The sequence below is a fragment of the Acomys minous genome, assembly GCF_964271855.1.
Source record: "Acomys minous genome assembly, chromosome: 1".
In the NCBI taxonomy this organism is placed as follows: Eukaryota; Metazoa; Chordata; class Mammalia; order Rodentia; family Muridae; genus Acomys; species Acomys minous.
The window spans coordinates 7,334,301-7,353,811 of NC_140483.1; the positions used below are offsets into that span (position 1 = coordinate 7,334,301).

Below are 19,511 nucleotides of genomic sequence, written 5' to 3' on the forward strand. Positions count from 1 at the left end.
TGGAGCCACCAACCTATGCTCATTATTAGTAGGGTCCATTTTCATTTTAATCTATTGCTAGCTACTGTGTTAACCTTATATAGCTCCAAATTAATGAGGCCCCTAATGTATTTTCATTGGGAGGTTGAGCAGCCAAACTCATTTAGTTAGGGAAAACTACAAAAGTCACTTTCTTGTGAAATCTGAAACTAACAGCTCCAATGAACTAATGATCACAGTATGATACATTTTATGTACCTCTGCAAATAAAGACAACCGGTAAATGTAAAATTCACACTATATAAGCTGTGCGGTAATATGCTTTCACTTCTACAAAATGACTAGGCACAAACAGAAAGAGTGGAGAATTATCATAGATGGATTTCAAAGAAATGAAAAAGATCATTAGTTGCGTTGACACTGCTCCTCATAGATAATCCCTGAGAACAGAGTTGGTGTTCTCCAACAAAGAGGAGTTTCCTTGGAGTCAGAAGGGATGGGCATGCCAACACTAGGGCACACAGTGCCAACTGGGAGGATTCTGTGTCTGGGAAGCCAGGCACATCTGTGGTACTTACATGGCTTTTTGGCTGGCTGCACCAGCTGGGGGTTCAGGTATGGACTGTTCTCAGCATCTATTCTGCGCTTGTACTTCTGTCGACCCCCACGTACTCTGTCAAGACGTACCCCTGTGGACAGAGACAGGCACTGGTTTATTGTTAAGGTAGTTACCCCCAAACAACCAAATACATCAATTGCATCTCCCAGAATTGCTATGGAGACAGTTAGTGGAACTCAGAATGGGCCAGTGTTACAAGAAAAGGCTAAAAAAATAGGAACCTAATTCAGAATCATCAATGTTTGAAAACTATGGCTACCAATGGCTAGGAAATTTAAAAGGCAATTTCTACAGTGCCATCAAAGTCAGTGTTCGTACATCAGGGCAAAGGCATACTTCCATAGAAATTAATCAAAGAACTTTTTCTTTTGTCCTATTGTAGTGGTTTCTCAAGATAAAGGGCATGGTACTCTTCACTCTCATCTTCCATTACTCCTGAGAGCTACCTGTGTGGGACCTAGTCAAGAGAAAGATCCAGAACTGTACAAACCTCCTCTGCTGCATGTGTGGAACTGAATGCAATGTAGAGCATCTATGACCTTGGGGAAGGGTGGGATTGATGCAATCTAAGACTGTTCCAGATTAAAACGCCTATGTATTTCCTAGAGATTGATATTTACAAGATGACACACGAATGGGAAAACCAAAAGTGGGCGGGGCTGTACCAATAGTATAGAAAGGGTTTTCCTGAAGAGGGAACTCAGAAGGGAAGGATGTCAAGTCTACCACATAGCTATACATCCCATCCTGTATATTTAGTTATAGTTGTCAAAGCATTTCATGTCCATAAAATTCTATCTTCATTCCTCTATTTTTTTTAATCTTTTTCTTTTTGGTAATTGTATCAATATTTTCTAATGTTTGACAGTTTTTACTTCTTTTGACACTTATTAAGATCTATCTCCTCTCATGATTTTTTATCTTCAAACCTGTCTCCGAGACTTTTCTACTCTATGTGAGGTGGCTCCATTTTAATCCATGTGAGTTGTGCGGGGCACTAGTTATAGCCATGATGCTTGTCAGCTAACTTCAACGTGGGCAGAACATTAATCTGCTCTTATCAGATATAGTGGGGAGGGGGAGAGAAGAAAGAGGGAATACAACATAAGGAAGCAAAAGAGGAGACAACACTTTAGTAATCTTTAAAACCGTTAGGAGAAAAGTCTGCAGAATAAACCTGGACTGCTTGGGTCTAGGGTACAGGCTCCTGAGTGCTCCCCTAGTGCTTATCTGAGAGTTCATATTACCAATATACTTTCACATGTGACTGGTGAGTTTCTTTCTTTTTTAAAATCTGTTATATTTGTATATATTTGCCTTTTGGGGGATAGGTGCTTATGCACTTATGGAGGTCAGAGGACAACTTGCAGTAGTTGCAGACACTGGGGTGAATCTCAGGTCGTCTGGCTGGTAGCAAGTGCATTTACTACCTGAGCTGCCTCTCCACCATCTCAAGGCCGGGGACTTCCTGAGCATGTGGTCTGTCTATCAAGCAGCACTTATAGAGGCTCAGGAAACGTCTAAGCCACTAAAATGCTTATTTCTCAAGCTTGAATTTGATTCCTAGATCCCATGTGAAAAGCCAAGTGTGACAGTACCATCCTGGTGCCCCGAGGCAGAGACTGGAGGGTCCTGGGGCTCAGTGGCCAGCTATCCTAGCCAAATCAGTTAGCTCCAGGTTTAGTAAGAGACCTTGGATCACAAACTAAGGTAGAAAGTGATTGAGGATTGACACTGGACATTGACTCCTGGCCCCCCACATGCATATTCACATATGTGTATGCACATATATTAGAAAACACATACACATATATACCACACACAAGAACATGACTAGGTATCTGCACTGCCTCCAGCTGGACCTTGAATTAAATCATTTTATTTAGTTCTTCTGTGTAGGCACGTCTTTTATGAATGTGTATGGGGGAGGTGACATACCTAGGGGTCATTCTTAGCCAAAGTGACTGCATCTATAGAGAAAATGTGGTTCTAAGAAAAATACTTCTTGAACACACACACACACACACACACACACACGCACATACACACACATGTCAATAGGCTTTCCTGCTCTGTCATGTCTTATATTTGGATACACTCTTTAGGCAGTGTGCAATAACCTCCATCATGAGGCACCTCCCTTTCACATTAGGAAACTGACTATCTGTGCTCCATATGACTCCATGTTCCCCACCTCCACCCTCCCCACCTTGGTAGGTAAGCAGCTATCCACCTGTGCGCGTCCATCCTGCCTGTGCCTTCCGTCCACCCCGCTCACACATCTACCCGGTTCCTAAATAGTCAAGAGCTTTTCCAAATACAGTAGGATTTTGCTTTTCATTCTCCAAAACGAAAATCAATTAGACAAAGAATTATTTTATAACTTGTGACTTTTATTTATATGACACTAGGAAAAAGAGTAGCTATTGATACTCATAAAGCATGAGATTAATAATCCTATAGTAAAAACTGACAGAGGCTCAATATGCAGAGCAGTGCTCTTGCCAAGTTTGGATAACAATTAATAGCAAAATTTTCTGGTCAATATGTTTTAGAAGATCATAATAATGTATTCATTTTCAAATTCTTTCCTGATCAAAAGCAGCCAAATATTAAATTTCCAAGTTTCTCGAACCAAGTAAAATATATCTAGGCTGCTTCCTAACTTTGTTTCCACACCTGGGTGATCCGCCCTTCATGCACCTCTGGAGTGACAGTGACTGTCGTCTGGTATTTTTCTGTAGCCAACTATACTCTCAGTAAAAGTTTAAAGACATTCAGGCAAAATAGCTGCAAACATCTCTGTGCCATGCCATGCTGCTCAGTGTAGTGCTTTGCACTGGAACAAGAAACCTGGGCAAGGAGAGCCAACCCCTTCTCACCTGGTCACAATGCAAACATATTTAGACATAGCCACATAAAAGCTAAAGCAGATCTAAGCCGACCTGAAGGTGCAGGGACAGTTTCCTTGCCTTAGACTATTGACAACTGACAAGCTCGTTCATATGAGTAAAAACATCAGAATTTTTGCTTGCTTATGCCTCTTTTCGGACTTGGTCTCACTCCATACCCCAGACTAGGAAATAAAGCAAGACACCATCTCAACACAAACATATATATATATATATATATATATATATATATATATATATATAATGGATAGATGGTAGAAAAATAGATAGACAGGTAGATAGAAGACAGGTAGATAGATATGTTTTACTTGGGTTCAGCTAAAATTTATCCAATATTAAGTACATAATTAATAATTACAATTTAAACTACTGTGTTTAAAATGTTCAAAACCATTTTAGTAAAAATAAATAATGCTATTTATGATTATTAATTGGGATAGACAGATTGGTTAGAATCAAATATCAATGGATTCAAAATTTCCACCGAAAATAACCATGCCTGTTTTTCACACTTCTGTACCTTTAAATAAACAATTTCTTTTTAGACTCTACTTGTAGAATACTTTTGAAAAAAATTAAAGCATGTGAGTTTTTTTCTCCCTAAAAAAATGAGGTGCCCATGCTGTAGCTGTGTGACAGGGTTTGAAGTTAATTAAGGTGGCTGGGTTGTCCACTCAAGCAGAGACCACCATTATCTTTTTTTAAAAATATTTTAATAGTTAGCATTTCCTGCCTACTAGAACATTCCACAAGGCTTCTTCAAGTGTTGTATGTGCCTGCATGCCACCAGGGAGTCACAAATTGTATACACTGTCTAAATTTACAAAATGGAGGGAGCAACGGTAGGGCAAGGAGGAAAAAATGCTGTGAAGAGAATAAACACCAAACAAAGCAAAAAGGTCAAGCCAAGGTTGCCCAGGTTGGCTCATGCTAAGCCAGCATGTTTTGTCCAAATGCAAACTTTCATGATATTACATGGCTTAAGTCAAAGGAATTTTCACTATTGCAATAGTCTAAAGTTAGATGGATTTCATATATAGTCTTTTCCTTCCAGGAGTTATTAAAAAATAGCCTCACCTACTTTCCTAATTTAAAAATAAAACATTTATTATATTATTTCAAAGCAAGGATTTACTAAAAGATGTTAAGGGTAAGATCCCCAGAATACTTAAGAAAGAAATGGTCACATTAAAATACAAATGATTTTGAAAAGATCGCTCAAGGATATTAAACCATCAGTTGTGTTTAGTCAATGCCATGCGGCATAGACTACAGTGGAAACAGGGAGGGCCATGGAAAAGCCGAACTTAGGATGCCACAGACCCTTCCCTGTACTGTCTGCGACTCTGTTACTGTGCGTCTCAGCTGCTGCCTACCAGCACCTCCTTCCTTCTCTGCAGGAAGACTGCAGGTGACCATACCCGGTATCCATCTGACAGAGACTGTGAGGGGAAGCATCTACACAGATCATAAAGAAAGTTCTCTTGAAGGAGATGCTGCAGGAGGCTGCAGGGAGTAGCCGAGTCTAGACAAGTACTGGGAATTTCTATGGCAGCTTCTGTTAGGGTTCTCTTTTGGGATAAAACCTGGGCATCTATATGTATCTGAGGGGTATGAGTGCAAGGTATTTATATGTGCACACAGATGCTCCAGGGGAAAAAATCCAACCATCTTAAATGCTTGCAGATCATCTAATACAATGCGGCAAACCAATCTCTGCTTTTTCGTTATTGTTGTTGTTGTTGTTGTTACTATGATCATCCCTAGGCAGCAGGATTGTTAACTACAGCTTTGAGATTTGAGTCCCTTTCTCTCTGTTTTAACAGACTGCCTCCTGGTGCCTATTTCCTTTCAACAAGCACTGTCTACAAGTTAACTCAGTGAGCCAGTCCACACCGGATGCATCCTGGAAGCAAGTAAAGCTCCCCAGAGCCTGCTGTGCACTACACAGTCAGGGGGAGTTGGCTTCTACATCTATTAGGACACACACCCTCCAAGCAACCCCATGAGACAGTTGCTCATCGTGTCCCATTTACAGGTGGGAAAGCCTCAATGCCTCAGAGACAGATTCGGGTGTGAGGGTTTGGGAGAATGCCCATCCCAAAGATTAAAAGTAATTACTGAAGTCAATAATAGCTGCACAGTGACGGGGCATAGATAAGAGGTAGGCAGAACAGCACCAGGAGAAGGAACATGGCTCCTCCTCCCATTTAATCCCAGTCTCAGGAACTCTGAGCCTATGACTCGGCCAGACGCTAGGGCCCACGGCTGTGAACAAACTATGTGATGACTTTTTAAAAATTAAGTTAAAAAGACTTATTTTCTGTTCTTCTCTTCTGAGGCAAGGCACACTTACTCCCCTGTGTTTTGCATCCCTTATTGACAGGGCACTGCCAATTAGACGGGCCTGGCTTGGCCAGAGCACAGAAGCAAAGGGAACTCACAGCCAAATCTCACAGTCCCAACTGCATGGTGGCTAATCATTTCCATGACTTTGGCTGGAATATCAGGTCCACAAAACAGGGTTTTGGAAACTGCTCAGTCTGTGCATTGAAATTCTGTAATATGTGAAGAGGTAAGAGAGACCACAATGGGGTTGGAAGGTAGGCAGAGAGAGATGGGGCAGTGGGGGTGGGGTGAGAGACAGAGAAACAGAGAGACCTTAGTCCCTAAATGAGATTAAAAAGCCAGGGCTCACATTAAAGCTTTCTTGTCCTATAGATGAATGGACTATCAGCAAGGGAGCCCTTCCTCTTGGGCTCCCTAACAGTCATCTGAGTGATTAACACGGAAAGTTTCTGCTGGAAATCCCGTAGGCTTCCAGGTGCATCGCAAATGCACATGTGGGTTGATGCTCATAGGACACAATCCCAAAGGAGCTCCTTGACCCTCAGCTCCCCAAGGTGCAGCCCACAGCCCCTACCTGGCTCCAGGACTCCTGAGCCACACGTAGAACCTGGATCGGAGCCCAACTGAAAACGGCATGCATGTAAAACACTACCCACAAAATGTTTCGCAGGGAAAATGTTTTCTTAGCCGGGATAAAGTTGCTAGCGTGGAGCACAGGGGCCTAATCTATGACACATACAAGTACAAATTAGGTCATCTGCTACAGGTGACAGGTTTTAATTGAATGTCTTCTGTCTGCAATTCTGATGAAAGGTGAATGGGGATAAATGAATGTGGCCAGACAGCCCTGAGCCTCACAATACCCAATATCTCATTACTTTTAAACAGCTATCTATAAACTAATGCTGACAAGCCTTGGACCTTTTCTTTCTGCTCAGGCTGAGGTTTCTGTGAAGGGGGCAAAAATAAAAGGGAAGAAGAGAAAGGGACATCCAGAACATCACATTAAACATGCAATGCCTACCATTATTACCTCCTCAGTGTAATTAAAGAAATCTCCTGTTCCAAAGCCACCATTTCTTCCCTTCCTCTGTCAGGGGCGTGCACGCTTGGCCTGCACTTGCTAAACATAGGCACTGTCTTTAAAGAAGAAAAGAAAATCTTCCGTTTACTGCCTTTTTCTGGCGTGTGTGTGTGTGGGGGGGGTGTGGTGTGTGCACATACATGGGAGGTGCCTCTGCTTGCAGGACAGAGAACATTTCAGAGCACTACTCTATCACTTTCTACTTTATTCCCCTGATCCAGGGTCTCCTACCGAGCCTGGAGCTTGGCAGGCGCTGAGCCAGCCTCCATGGCTCTTTCTCTGCTACCTCTAGCAGCCCCTGGTTACAGGTAAACACCCAGATGGTAATGCCAGGCTTCTCTCCAATGGCTCTTATTTTACAGCTCGGGCTAGTCTGAAACTCACAATGTAGAACAAGGCAGCCTCAAACTCATAATGATCCTCCTGCCTCTACCTTGAAATGCTGGATTTGAAGGCAGGGGCCCCCATGCCCAGCTCAGATGTCTTTTTCTATGGTCCCAGAGACCTGAACTCAAGTCCTCAGAACTGTGCAATAAATGTTCTTACACAGTAAGCCACCTCCCCCACATCTCCTATTTTTTTACCTTAAAAATTTCATATTGCTATAGTATATATTGCTTATCAAACCATATTTTGCCTTATGTAATGCCGATAGCTCTTATATACTTTTAGAAATCCCATTTTCTTCAAATTAGGTTATGAAGTAATGGGTACAAACATAAAATAAGATCAGGCCATCCATGTCAAAAAAAAATGATTCCACTAATCCAAAATAACTTTGATGCTGTAAGAAGTAAGTTTTCACACGCCTGTGTTCATCATAGTGCAGAGACCCCCAGAGCTGTTCTACATGAGGACAGGCCAGTGCCTGTGGAGTGCAGGGAACAGACTCAACCGAACTGGCTTATAAGCAGCTGAGCTGAGAACTTTGGTCACTGCCTCATTGGGTGAGAAGAATGTAGTAAAACTCTAACAACACAACAGAGGTGTATACTTCAAAGAGGATACACAGGGATTTGCTTTTAAAAAAAAAATAGGTTGACAGAGAATGACGGTGGTAGTCTGAAGGTCGCTGGGTAGTAGGGCATGGACAGCCCTGGTGATAGTCTTAAGGTCGCTGGGTAGTACAGCATAGACAGGACTCTAGATGGCACGGACAACCCAGCTAAGCCTTGTGATGCTCAAAGACAAACTCAGAGAAATTCTCAGGAGAAAACTTTGGGACCTCAATAGCATGTGATTTGCCAGAGTCAATCAAGTGACATTAGCACGTGCAAGCAGAGATGTAAGAGCTAGTTACAGACAATGCAGGGATGCACATACTTAACAATACTTCTCTGCTAACCATGACAACCTGCCAGAGTAAAATCCCAAACTTCTGGAATGAGTCTGGAAGCTGCAAGTATAGTTCATCTATTCCATTGCTTGCTGAACAAGCACAAAGGCCCAGACTTAACTCTCTACACCACACCCACCAGGAGCAGTGAAGCTGAATTTTAATCTTTTGTTGTTGTTGTTTGTTTTTTTTTTCTTTTTGAGACAGGGTTTCTCTGTGTAGCCTTGACTGTCCTGGACTCTCTTTGTAGACCAGGCTGGCCTCAAACTCATAGTGATCAGCCTGCCTCTGCCTCCCCGAGTGCTGGCATTACAGGCCTGAGGCACCATACCTGGCTTCAGATTCAATCTTAGTTGTCATAAAATGTTAAAAAGATAAGTGAATGTGTTAGATATAAATAAATCTAAATAATAAAAATTCCTGTCAAAGATAGTCTCTTTATGGGGAAAATCTATACTCTTGAAGGTGAGTGTTCAGCCTGGGCATGGTGGTGTATGCTTGACTTCTCAGCATTTGGGAGGTTAAGGCAGGAAAATGGAAAGTTCAAATCAAGCCTGAGAAACAGAAAAAGAAAGGGAAGGGGAGAGGGAGATAGAAAGAGAAAGTGGGGGAGGAGAGGAGACAGGCAGATGAGGGGAAGCAAGGAGGAAAGAAGGAAGAAGAGAGCCAAGGAATGGGAAAATCATCTTCAAATACTTCTGCAGGAATTTAGAAGTAGTCTGTATTCAAAGTGGAGTGTGTGGGCTGGTGTAGAAAACACACTTGGTGTGTGCAAAGGCTAGAGACTCTGAGTCCCCCTGAGGAGTCTGTGTGCATCAAATGGGGAATTTCTTGACAGATGTTCTCTGGGTACTTGTCAGAGGAGACCTTAACTGAAGGGACCCACGAGGTAGGGAGTGGACTTTAGGTTCTAACAAGAGCCAAGGACAGAGCAAACATACTTGTGCGGTCATGAGGCAGCTCAAGGCTAGATGCTGGGAGTCAAAGTCCAGCTGTCACTCTGCATGCAGGGAGAGGTAGAATTTCCCATGGAAGTCTTAGTTGGTTTCCAAACCAGTTTTTCTTAGTCTATCCTATTGGTCAACAGTTTCCCCTGTGTGTATCTGAAACACAGCCTGGCCTGAAAACAGACTTTACTGTTGTGCGTATTCAGCTGAATCCCACAGACTATTTGAAACCAGATCAAAGGATCAAAAATACAGGCAAATGTCTTTGTTGTGTGTTTTAACTGTGTCTTAACATCAGTGACTTTGCTATGTATCTCACACTTCTGTTAGGAAGGAAGAAGACTCAAAAATACTAAAAAGGTGTATCATTTATTAACCAGTGTTTCTGTCTCCTTGATTCATTTTATTTCTATTTCTCCACCTAGAATTTACATACAAAATAGATGAATTTCTTTGCCATCCTTCCTGTAATTCTCCCTTGCTGTTTCTCGTCGTGTGCTGGCATGTTACACTTTAACAGATCTGAAAACACAAAGGTCATGGACACAGTGAAACATAAAAGGGGGGGGGGGGAAGTGTTGGCTGGGAAATAGAATCTCACCGCTCTATTTCCCAGCACTCTTTTCAGACGCAGTACCAGGAAGCAATGTTGACCTGCTAAGGGGATCTCAGTCAGAGTCTAAGGAGAACCGACATGTGAGAATTACACTTAGAATTGTATTTATATATCAAATGTGGAACAGAAACATCTCTGGACTTGGGGAATTTGACAAATGAAAAAAAAATTCTCTTCCCAAGACACTTTTACTGCCTTCCTGCCTGGAAGCTGATGAATGAATCTGACCACGTGCTAAGCTCACTTCCGGTTCCAAGAGTCTATGAATGAAACACTTAAGGAGATGGAAGTGACCTACAGATTTGGAGTCTGACAAGTGCCTGGGCAGCTGGAAACATAACATACTTTGTATCCTCAATCAGGGAAGACCGGAGCCAAATGGCCACTGTTAGAGGAGCCGACAGCAGGTTTGCTGGCACAGGTGTTACCGCCTCTCCCACTGACCTTGGCCAAATGCATTTCCCTTTGTTCTCACTGATAATAGAGCAAATAAAATACCCGTTTGAAAAATGCTTGCGGCTTATTGCTGCATTAGGAAAAGATCAATGTCCACTGCACATGGAGGGGGAGGCTGGAACTAGGAAATTACAGACAGCCTTGGGTTTGCCACTGCATCATGGGAAGACATGTGGACTGGTTGAGCTGAGCTGAAGAGGATCGAACAGCGGGTATTCTGACAGCCACATAGACTAGAGGGAGCTCTGTCACTGAACTAAACAGCACCTAATCTCCAGAAGAGAAAAGCATGCATGAAAGCTGACGTAGCCCATTAAACATACGGCAAAGATAAAGGTTGCGTCTCACCATGCACAATTGTCCAGAAACTACAGAATGTTTGTGTAAAGGTGTACAAATACCCCATGACTATGGAGGACACTGTCCAAGATCCTTGGTGAATGTTAACAGCACACACAGCATAGAACTCTATGTGGACTATGCACACACATACACACACACACACACACACACAGAGAGAGAGAGAGAGAGAGAGAGAGAGAGAGAGAGAGAGAGAGAGAGAGAGAGAAGAGAGAGAGAGAGAGAGAGAGAGAGAGAGAGAGAGAGAGAGAGAGAGAGAGAGAGAGAGAGATCTGTAGACTTTTCTATTTTTACTGAGTTTTCATTACACATTGTGGCTCTAATTTTTGGTTTAGGGTGCAAGAAAAACAAGCACAATTTTTAATCCTTCTTTTTGACCATCTAGATCAAAGATTCCTTCTTCTACAGATCTTGGTCACCTTAATAGGCTTTACCTTTCCTTAAATCGAGAGCATTCATTTTTTCACAGAAAGAAGCAACATGTGGGCTCTCGGTAGCATTGCCATGTTGCCAGCATCACCACACTTGTGAGTTAGGTCCGTTATTCCGAGAAATAAGAGGACCTGAGACCAAGCGGTGTACCACTGTGGTACTCTAGCTGAGGCCGTAGGCAGTTGCCCAGTGACTGACAGCTTAACGGTGCAGCCATCACAGATGTGTTGGGAAAAGGAACTCCATGCTTGGGGCCCAGGCAACAGGACAACCCGAGATTCCATCAAGCCCATCGGAATGGATGACAGCTTAAGATATAATGGTTCTTTATTGCCAGAATTTTCCATTTACCATTTTTAGATTGCAGTGGAATCATGAAGTCAAGAGGACTACTGTATACACAGAATCACAAATGCACATGGTAAGAGTAACTACTGCATACACACAGATGTGCAGATGTAGATTGTGTGTGAACAAATATTTTCAATCAATACAGTATTATTTTTATTTCTGTTCTGATAATTACATGGCATGATCAAGTATTTCTGAGAGCCATTTATTCATAAGGTATCTTCTTTGAAAGAGAACTCACAATATGTGGATTTATAATGATATTTATATCAAGAATTATAAGTTCATATATCTGGGGAATTATGTTCCTGGTGTCAGTAAAATGCACTGTTAGAAAAAAATACAAAGAGGCATAAACTGCAGTGGAGAAAAAAAAATTGTGCTATAGAAAGTACACGGTGCAGGTCAGTTACCTCTTCATGGATGGGGCAGGCCTGTGTGGGTATGATTGTGTCAACATTCCCATAACCCAAAGAAGCCACCGTTCTGCATCTTTATGTAAGGCCACCAGTGTGTAATTGCTCATTTCTCACTGATGATGTATGTAGCTCTCGGCTGCCAGGCTGCCGGTTATAACTTTTGATGTCCATGGAGCTAGAAGAAGCCAACTGCTGGAATTTCCCTGATGGAAGCCAAGTGTGACAACTGGTTGCTTAACTAATCATATTATATGTTGGTGGCGATTTAGAAATTATCCTTGAATTTCACTTATTCCCTCATTATGTAAAAGTGCAAATTAAATGACCCAATTGCTCAAGCTGTCCTGTAGACTATAACACAAAACCCTAATTATAAATCTTATTTAGTAAGCTTTCTGTCCAGCGTTAATGGAAAAGGGCTTTTATTAGAACTTATTTTTAACAAGGTTATAAGTTTAGCCATCCCGACCCTGTGCTAGCCCATGTCAGGTAAGAGTGCAGACATGTTCTGGTGAAAACAAGCCTTCCTAACAGAGAATCATCTGGAGGTCCCATGGGCATTTATAGAGAACACTGGCAAAGACTTTCTAAATCCATCCACGATGTTTATTCAATGTTTCCATCTTCTAAATGAACGTGTGTCTTCCCAGAGAAACATGTTGGAAGTACAGGTCAGTTCTTGGTGTCTCTGCAGTCTATAGTCACCAGGCTTTACAAGTGATCAGTGAGGGTTGGTGGAGAAGGCGTCCTCTGATGGCCCTTTTTGCATTACAGGAAGAGGACTTTGAGGCTCAGAACAGTACGACCCTGCTTTGGGCCTATGTGGAGGCGGAACTGGAATTTTTCCTAGCACCCAACACAGTAGCTCATAACCATCTCCAACTCCAGCTCCAGCAGTTCTTATGCCCCCTGCTGGCCTCTGCAGGTACCAGGCACACACACACACAGTGTGCACACGCACATATAGACAAACACTCGAATACATATATATGTGAAGAATTGAAATTTAGGAAATAAAGGTGCTTCCTTTGGGCTAGGGGAAAATCATTAAGCACAAAGGGGCAGAAGGTGTTGTTAGAATAACTACTATGGCAGAAATGAGGTGGACAGGAAATTGTGACTATCAGTGACAGAGAAAGGGGGACGTTGGATTTTTACAATTAGAATGTTATTTTAAGAGAAGTGAAAGTTTGAGCAAACACAGAAAAAGTCATGCTTCCACTACGTTTCATGTTTATGAAAACACATTGTGAACACACTCACACCATTGTACACTTTCGTCTTATGATAAAGCATAAAACATGCTGGACAGCAGGAGAGTTCCTATACCCAAACAGTACCAGAACCAGTGCAGCCAGGACTGGCGTGTGTGTGTGTGTGTGTGTGTGTGTGTGTGTGTGTGTGTGTGTATGTGTATATGTGTGCATGTGTGTGCATGTGCACGTGTGTGTTCGCTATGTGTGTACTAATCAACAAAAGGCAAGAGATATACATGAACTTCTACTGAAAAAAGAAATGCTTACCCAGAATTTCTGCTGACCCTGACACTTGGGCTTCCACAGCAGAGATACCGGTTTCTGCTCGAGAACAGATTTCAGAAACTTACTTTTCCTACGACTCCCAACGTTGCTGCCAGGAGTGAACGAGAGGGGGCGCCCCCCCTCCCCAGACCAGGAGACAACAAGAGGGGGTGCCCCCTCCCCCAGAATGTGCAGCACTGTCCTAATCCATCATGCAAGTCACAGCTGGGCGGGGTGAGGTCTCCGCTCCCCCACAGGCCCTTCATGGCTGGCCTCTCAGCACGTGGAGTCCCTGCTGGCCTTGGAAATGAAAGACCGTGAAATTGAACCCACAGAACCACAAGGCAGAGGAGCAGCACTGCTCAGCCATGTAAGTTAAGAGTGGAAGAAGCTGGACCCTTCTACCTTTTTTTTTTTTCAAAAGTTTCACATGGCCCTGTGTCTTGGTTTATCCATGCATTTAAGCTCATCCCAAAGGAGACAGTCAGCAGAGCTCAGAGCTTGCATAGTTGAGAGTGGAGTTCGCATAAAAGCTATCCTTACCCTTATTCATTTATTCCCTCATTTTCTAAATATATATATATATATATATATATATATATATATATATATATATATATAAGACTTCTGTATTAGGAATCAAATTAGCTCTTTCTAAAACGGTTTTGAATAAACCTATATATTGTTTTAAAAACTGTTATTTATTTAGCCTATACCAGATTTTAAATAATTCACAAGAAATAAATTTAACTCCTTCATGTGTGTGTGTGTGTGTGTGTGTGATATACAGATGCACATGTATGCATCTGTGCATTATTTGGTGTATATACATATGTGTGTGCAACTATGAAAGACAAGGGGCCAATGTCACATGTTTTTCTTGATCTGACTATCAGTGAACATAGGGCTCACTGATTGTCTGGACTGCCATGTCTGGGCCTGCCAGATCTAGGGATCTATCTACCAATGAACCCCATTTCTCCAGCACTGAGGTCACATACACATGCCATGCCATCATCCACTCCAGATTTTATATGGGTGCAGAGGACACAAAGTCAGGATCCTGTTCTTGAAAAGTAAGTGCTATATCCCTGAGCCATTCATCTCCGTAGCCAGAGCCTTTAAGTTAATTTGCACCATGCCTTGGTTAACTGATGTAGGTAGGACAAGCCCACTGTGGGTAGCACCATCCCTAGGTGGATGGTCCTGGTATACATAAGAAAACTAACTTAGCACGAACCCGAGTGGGTGTGGAAAACAACATTCCTCAGTGGTTTTTGCTTAACTTCCCTCAATGGTAGACTGTAACCTAGATTTGCAAGTCAATAACCATTTACTCCCTTAAATTGCTTTTGGTCTTAGTATTTGTCACATCTACAGAAAGGAACCCAAAACCCCAGTGTTTGTGCTATTGCAGACTGGGAAGAGTTAGTTGGCCTCTGTAACTCCCTGTGGATTTGACTGTTGGATTTACCTTTTATTAAGGGTGTAACTGAAGAACAGCAACTCATGCTAGAGGAGTATTAGCATCAGCTGTTGCCTAATTCCCATTAAATCCCAGATCTTGTGTTACCAAGCAATCTAGTAAAAAAAAAAAATTTCCAAATAAGAATGAAGGTAAAAATAGCTGAAATAGATTTATTCATTCAAGCAAATAAAATTAGTATGTTCATTTATCTCTGTGTGTGTGTGTGTGTGTGTGTGTGTGTGTGTGTGTGTTTGTGTGTGTGTGTAGAGAGAGAGAGAGAGAGAGACCCTAAAGAGAGAAAAGCTCAAAGGATTGCATAAATATAAGTAGGACCCAGGAACAAAGGTTAAAACATCTACAAACAAACAAACAAAAAAACCCAAAAAAACATTATTTGGTACTTTTCATGCATCCCTGGTGCTTATCTATATATAAATGTTGGCTTTCAAAGATAAGATAAGATGAAATATAAAATAAAGAATATAGAGTAAGCTTTTCAAATTTATGTTAAATTCCATTTAGCAAGCTAGCAATACTCTCTGAAGTGTTGCATGGAAACTTGTTGCAAAGAATTGCACCAACAAAGGCTTCTGCCTAAATTTGAATTTTTTTTAACTAAATTGGAATAAAATCTTGTTTATTTAACAGATAACGAATTGTCATGACCTTGGTTTAGCATACACTATTTATGAGTAGTGTATTTGAAATCAAGGAGTCAAACACAGTGAGTGAGTTAATAAGTACAAGTATCTTCACTGATTAAATGTGAGAGAAAACCCACTCTTTTAGGAGATGTATTTTCAAAGTGAGATGCCATATTTCAAACATCGATGGCAACGTCGATGCAATGGATGTTTCTGGATCGTCATGTTAGTGTCTGACGTCATTCCCACTCCTACTGAATGGCTCCCACGGAAGCTAAGACCGTGCCCCAGAAGTTCCCCAAGCCGACGAGAGGAAAGCCAGACAACACATGTGAATGGAGCCTTCAGATCCACGAAGGCGTTTTCTTTACAGAGACATCCAAGCAAGTAACAGCATCACTTTTCACATGAATGGAATAGGAATGTGTGTAAGCAACTGATAGCCACAGTAATAATTCCTCTAAGAATGTAAATCCTCACAACGATTTCATTTCCCTGTTCGCTTTCCACCTCATTCTTGGGTTCCCTTTAGACTGCTGAAGTAATGTTTGCCATGGGTGTATAACTGATTAAAAAGAAAAAGTTGATGTTTTACTTTAAATGAAGCTTAACACACATCAATAGAGAAAGGGCAGAGGGTGTTCTTCTATGTAGGAAGCATCTATTAAGTGAGATCATATATCTGTGTCAACTTGTATTTATACAAGACAATTGCCTAAGTAAGTGGGGCTTTCAAATCCTTCCTCAATTAGCACCTCCATCATATTAAAAAGACAGTTTATCATGCTTACAGCTTCCACGTCTGTTCCCCAACCACACCTGTATGATGAATGATAGTTTAATGAGCAATACCATAGTCTTGGTACCTCAGTATAAACTGAGCGTTATAAATCTCCCATGCAGCCACAGTAAACTGAAGGGAGAACTAGCTGCGTTTAATCTAAATATAGACATGTATCCTAGAGAATTCTGGGAAACATCATTTCTGAAAGAATTATAACCTACCTCCTCACAATTTATAATGTGATTTCTAATCAATGCTTAGGACCAAATTTGAATTCGATTCTTAAAACACTAGTCAGGAGCTAGACAGAGGGTTCAGCAGTTAAGAGCACTTACTGATTTTGCTTAGGGGCCATATCCAGTTCCCAGCACCTGTGTAACGTAAGTCACAAGCTCGTGCCCATGACATAGCTCCAGAGACAGGTGAGGCCTTGGCCTCCATGCGCATCTGCACAGAGGTGCCCATATCTGCACACAGCATGCGCTCACTCACATAGTTAAAATAATAGAAATAAATCACCAGACACACTTCAGTGCATTTAGAAATAAACAATCCATACTTTGACTATAATACATAGCCAAGTTTAATTTTTTCTTTTCTTTCTTTCTTCTTTTCTTTCTTTCTTTCTTTCTTTCTTTCTGTTTTGTTGAGACAAGGTTTCTTTAGGTAGCCTTGGCTGTTCTAGACTACTTTGTAGACCAGGTTGGCCTCAAACTCACAGCAATCTGCCTGCCTCTGCCTCCCTCATGCTGGGATTAAAGGCGTGAATTTTCTTTTGAGATTGTAATATAATGACATCATTTCTCTCTTCCCTTCTAACCCCCCCAAACCCTCCCATACAACCCTCCTTGCTTTCTTCTGAGCTTTAAGAGGACAGAGGGTGTCTATTATCATCATGGTAGAGAAGTATTTATACTTTGTGGGAAGGAGTTAATAAATTACAGACCTGAAAGCAGGGTTCATGGATAGTCTGAAATCTCATTCCAGGAGTTAGAGTGGGTGCCTATCAAGTGCTCGTAAGAACAAATTTATGGAAAATAACTAAGAGTAAAGCTTTGTTCTTATTAAGAAACATGAATATGTATGTAATTTTAGCCAGACTAAATTAGCCCAAAACTGAATAAATAAAAAAATAAGGACAATAATTGTTTTCACAGGAAGGAGAAGGAATTGCCTCCCCTCCTCCTTTTGCTTTGGTGTTTCAAAAAACAAAAAACAAAAACGAACTCACATTGTAAAATTAAACAGTTTGGAAAAAACAAAAGAAAAATAGTCTATAAAGGCTCCACTGAGGAGCAGAAATATACACATCCACCCCAGCGCGTGCGCGCACACACACACACACACACACACACACACACACACACACACACACACACACGCAGGCACGCACACACAGGCACGCACACACACACACACATCACATCACATCACACACACAGGTAGCAGAGGAGCATTTTAGGTGAGGATTGCCTACAGGCTAAACACAGTGTTTGACCTGAACACAATGCATGAGAAGTGGCGTCAATGCACACACTGTATTGCTGCTGGGGTGTGTCTGCTTCCTACACAGTGCGTGAGAATTGGTGTTGGTGCATGCACTGCATTACTGCTGGGGTGTGTCTGCTTCCTACACAGTGCGTGAGAATTGGTGTTGGTGCACGCACTGCACTACTGCTGGGGTGTGTCTGCTCCCAAGGCATGACTCTGCACTGAGAAGGTCGATTGAGCCTCTATCCCAATTTTACACCACACACCTTTTGAACTTGCATGAGTTGGGGTTTGGATAAAATCTCATGTTACATATCTGTAACAGTAGAAATAGACATATCATAGATATGTGCACCCTGTGTGCCTTTGTACCCCCTTGCTAATGCTCAGTTATTACTATGAACTAACAGTAGTAAATATGTGAATTATACATATGGCTTCACTTTCATTCTCAATCTGATGGCTTAATTTGACTGATAACCATTGATTATTAGGGCTCCTTTAATAGAGGAAATTGGTATTTGAGTTTTGACAAACTTGCAAATTGTTTTATTCTTACATCTTGCATTCCCTTGGGCTCCTAGTTCTTCTATGCGTTGCTGCTGATATTCCCTAAACCAGAGAGAATGGAGCTACCCTTAAATAACAGACAATCCAATCTGGACTATTTCTATTAATACATTTATTGTTATGAATTGATTTGAGCCTGTCATCCATATGCATGTGTGTGTGTATGTGTGTGTATGTGTATATGTGTGTGTGTCTGTACTTTTAATGCTCTCCTGGGACCTCAAATGTTTTTTCCCTTTTTTTATTAATTTATTCTTGTTACATCTCAATGATTATCCCATCCCTTGTATCCTCCCATTCTTCTCTCCCTCCCATTTTCCCCTTATTCCCCTCCCCTATGACTGTTCCTGAGGGGGATTACTTCCCCCTGTATATGCTCATAGGGTATCAAGTCTCTTCTTGGTAACCTGCTGTCCTTCCTCTGAGTGCCACCAGGTCTCCCCCTCCAGGGGACATGGTCAAAGAAACTATGGTACATATACACTATGGAATACTATTCAGCTATTAAAAACAAGGAATTCCCAAAATTTGTGGATAAATGGATTGAGCTAGAAATAATCATAATGAGTGCATTAACCCAGAAGCAGAATGACTTAAATGGTATATACTCACTTATATCTGCATATTAGCCCAAGGGGCATGTCCCATGAAAGCCTTCACTCACCAGGAAACTGAGACAGAGAGGAGGACATTCTATTGGGATGCTAGATGAGAGAAGCATGGGAGAATGGCAATGTAGAAGGATCCAGAGGGTCCTAGAAACCTACAAGTAGAACATTATGATAGGCAGATTTGGGCCCAGGGGTACCACTCAAACTAAGGCACCAGCCAAGGACAATACAGGCCGTAAAACTTTAAACCCCTACCCAGATCTAGCCAATGGTCAGAACATTCTCCACAGTGGAGTGGAGAGTGGGATACGACTTTCTCACATACTCTGGTGCCTGACCTCAAATGTTTTAATGTCCCCCATTACAGACTTAGGAACACAGTTGGCGATGATGTGGAAGCAGTTAGTTTAACGTCAGCACACCACGTGCACTTGGATCAGAACTCAGAACCATCAGTGTAGGATGACTAACACCACCTGTGTGTAGTCTCAGAGAGCATGGGGAGGGCACAGCCAGTGTGTTGCATTAGTTTTCTTAGTTCCATGCCTCTTCATCTTGACATA

At 41.8% G+C, this 19,511-nt stretch overlaps 1 protein-coding gene across 14 annotated transcripts in view; it reads right to left on the reverse strand.

Annotated features, from left to right (window-relative positions):
* ESRRG (estrogen related receptor gamma) overlaps window positions 1–19,511 on the reverse strand; it is a 604,250-nt gene that overhangs the window by 61,081 nt on the left and 523,658 nt on the right. For all 14 annotated transcript variants that reach the window (XM_084773293.1, XM_084773294.1, XM_084773292.1 and 11 more), the window contains one exon: window positions 558–668. In XM_084773293.1, coding sequence (XP_084629419.1) covers window positions 558–668 — 111 coding nt within the window. The remainder of the gene's footprint in view (window positions 1–557; window positions 669–19,511) is intronic.